The sequence below is a fragment of the Chrysochloris asiatica genome, unplaced genomic scaffold (assembly GCF_000296735.1).
Source record: "Chrysochloris asiatica unplaced genomic scaffold, ChrAsi1.0 scaffold00340, whole genome shotgun sequence".
Classification (NCBI taxonomy): Eukaryota; Metazoa; Chordata; class Mammalia; order Afrosoricida; family Chrysochloridae; genus Chrysochloris; species Chrysochloris asiatica.
Genome location: NW_006408858.1, coordinates 702202 through 705773, shown reverse-complemented (window position 1 = coordinate 705773; position 3572 = coordinate 702202). Strand labels below are relative to the sequence as shown.

The 3572-nt window shown below is 42.8% G+C and overlaps 1 protein-coding gene across 1 annotated transcript in view; it reads right to left on the bottom strand.

Annotated features, from left to right (window-relative positions):
* SNAP29 (synaptosomal-associated protein, 29kDa) overlaps window positions 1-3572 on the bottom strand; it is a 54127-nt gene that overhangs the window by 36067 nt on the left and 14488 nt on the right. Inside the window, exon 2 of the mRNA XM_006875805.1 lies at window positions 1287-1483. Coding sequence (XP_006875867.1) covers window positions 1287-1483 — 197 coding nt within the window. The remainder of the gene's footprint in view (window positions 1-1286; window positions 1484-3572) is intronic.

Sequence of the window (3572 nt, the reverse complement as noted above, 5' to 3'; positions counted from 1 at the left end):
GGTAAGGTGGAGGGTCAGAGAAAAAGAGGAAGACCCCCAACAAGATGGATTGGCCAAGTGGCAGCATCGATGGACTCAAGCGTGGCAACAGTAGTTAGGTTGCCCCAGGATTTCGTTCTGCTGTGCATCAGGTCTCTATGAGCTGGTACCGACTTGATGGCACCTAACAACAACTAACAAGCTTTTAAGCAGGTGTTGTTCAATTTCCATGTACTTGATTTTTTCCCCCTTGAAATTTCTAATGTTGAATTCTAATTTTATAGCATTGTCGTCTGAGAAGATGCTTTGTGGTATTTTAATGTTTTAAAACTTATTGAGGTTTGCTTCTTGGCCTAACATATGGTCTATCTTGGAGACTGTTCCATGTACACCGAAATGAATGTATATTGTTTTGTTGTTTGGTTGAACGTTCTGTATATGCCTGTAAGGTCAAGTTGGTTGGTTGTGTTGTTTAGTTCATCTGTGTCTTTGTTGAAGTTTCTTTCTAGCTGTTCTGTCCTTCATCAAAAGTTGTATATGAAAATCTTCTACTATTATTGTAGAGATGTCTATTTCTTTCTTCAGTTCTTTTAGAGTTTGATTTATTTATTTGAGGCTCTTTCATTGGGGGCATAAATATTTATTATGGTTATGTTCTTTGGGTATAAAGACTTTTATAAGCACAATATTCCATGAAGTGCATCACACCTGTACTTACTAAGTTGTTTTTCAAATTACTGGGGTCACAATTACTGGAGGTGGAGTAGTGGTGCTTCAGTGCTAAAATTCTTTTTCTCCATGTGAGAGACTCAATTTTGAGAATTCCCTGCTAATGTGCATCATGCGCAACCACCACCTATCTGTCAGTGGAGGCGTGTGTTGCTAAAATGCTGAACAGGTTTCAGTGAAGCTTCTAAGCCAATATGGGCTAGGAAAAGAAGCCTGGCAATCTACTTCAGACAAATCAGTCTCTGGATCACACCGACGTGGTGCCATTGTGTGTGGGGTTGCCATGAGTCAATCACAATTTACTGGAGTACTAATTTACTAAAGGCCCAACTTATGAAGAATTTAGATTGGAATAGCTAATTTTGATTGAAATATCAAATGAACATGACCATGAGCCCTAGAGAAAGGTTTCAGAATATCTGAAGATGAATTCCTCTAGTAAAAACCTTCTAAGGTTTTTGCAAACCTCTAAGACACTCGATGTTGACTGAAAATCTTTGCCCAAAATTGCCTCAAAGTCCTACTTTATGTTACTTCCAACTTGCCTTTCAAATCCAGGCAGCTGAAATCATGCTTACCTGTTGTTGGGCTGAGTGGCCATGATGCCATTCTGCTCAGGTGGGGTCTCTGCTGGCTTGGATCTGAAGTAATTTACTAACCCCCCAAACACACTCTTGATGCTGTTGATGTGTGTCTGGCTGGTTTTCAGATCTTGGTCCATCTTGTCCACCATCTTCTCTGTGTGTTCCAAGACGCCTCGCTGACGGATGAGTTCCTTGGGACAGAAATGAAGAGGGGGTGGCGTTATTCCTTTTTGCCTTTGTCTCCTCATCCTATAAAGGGTGAGGCACAGCAGACATTTTTTAACCTTCTCAGAGCACAGATGGGAACATCCACCTGTTAGGTGTGAGTTAGTTCTGAAAATACATTCCTGTCTTATCCCTGCCTTCCTTCTTGTTTTCTTTCTGATTTGCTCTTGACCTCCTTTCTCTCCTGCTACAAGAGAGGTTGACTCACAGGATCCTATTCATTTGAAACGGATGGAAGTATGTGCCAGTGGGGTTTAGAGCTCAGGGTTAGGGCTAGCTGTAGACCCTCACTACCAACTAGCCTCTTAGCTTGAATAGCTCTCATAGACTTTGCCTTGCCACTGCCTTACACTCTGGTTCTTGTCTTCTTCCTGTTCATGAACTAGGTTTCAGTGTCCTTTCTGGGCCCTGGAAGTATCTGACTCCAAAGTCCTTTATGGGTCCTGGTAGTGTCTGACTCCAGATACATCCATAGTTTCAGTTTTAAAGTTCTCATTTCATCAGACTTACTGGTCAGATAGAGACTACTGGAAGCTGGGAGACTACGGCCCTTAGTTACTCTTAGGTCAGGAACTGAATTCTTTACTATGGCTCAATTTTCAGCCAAACAAAAGGTAGGTTGATAAGGGAACAATAACACTAGTGCTTCACAAACTTTAGAACAATCAACCATTTAAGATCCAAAGGGCAGCCTTTATCCAAGGCAAAGTTCAAAAGGGTTAGAAAAGAAAGAGGAAGAGAAACAGGAAACATAGGGAGGAAATAGGTAAATGATATTATAGTGAGGGGATTGAAATAATAGACATAAAACTAAATGAGTATAAATTGAGTATAAAACTGATGATCTGCTTGGTGAACCTCACCCAAATTCATAATAAAAACAAACAAAAAACCTACTCTGGTCTTATTGCTGAAACTAGCAATGGGATGATTCTGCCACAGGGCCTTTGCATGTGGTTAATTTCATGGCCATCATGCTCCTTGCCAAGATCCATGTCTCCCTCACTTCATTGAGGTCTCTGCTCTAGAAGGAACCTTACTTGAACTCCTTTCTATCCCCTCTCCACCTCACTCTGCATCAGTTTACAATGGCACACAAGTTCCATGAGTTACGCTCTGCTGTGTGCCCAGTGCTTCACTGAGTGGTTGCTCATTGCAGATGTGTGAATAGATGTATGAGTGATGCTTTTTGGCTATGGAGACGGCCTGGACCGTATCCTTAGTGACTAGTTTTGGCTGCAGGTGGGATGTACCACAACAGAGATACTAACGCCTGCCTTAGTGACAAACTGCTCCTGTTACTATTATGGGATTTAGCTACAGCCATGCCTGCTGTGTCCCCTCTCTGTATCCACTTTTCTGGCCTGAAAACTCTCAAGAATTTTGTTCTATTGCACGAGCTATCTGCATCAGGATCTTTTATCCTACCCCTCCTCATGGCTTGGCATGTCTTCAACTACACATATAATCTTTGGTGTTGGTGATGGTTGTGTGCTGTGGAGTCAGTGCTGACTCATAGCAACCCTGCATAGTGTTTCCAAGGCTGTGAATCTTTATGGGACCAGAAAGCCTCATCTTTCTCCCATGGAGTAGCTGGTAGTTTCTAACTGCTGACCTTTCTTTAGACACAAATAATCTTTGTTGTTGTTGTTTTTGTCAGGTGCCATCGACTCATAGCGACTCGGAACCGACTCATAGCGACCCCATGCACAGCAGAACGAAACAATGTCCGATCCTGGGCCAACCTCACTACCGCCGCCACACTTGACGCCATCAATGATGCTACATGGCTGATCCATCTCGTTGGGGGTCTTCCTCTTTTTCTCTGACCTCCGCCTTACCCAGCATGACATCCTTCTCCAGCGACCATTCTCTCCGGACAATGTGTCCCAAAGTATGAGAGATGAAGCCTAGCCATCTTGGCCTCCAAGGAGCACTCTGGTTGCACTTCTTCCAAAACAAATCTATTGGTTCTTTTGGCAGTCCATGGCACTTTCAGTATTCTCCTCCAACACCACAACTCAAAGGCATCAATTCTTCTACGATCTTCCTTAT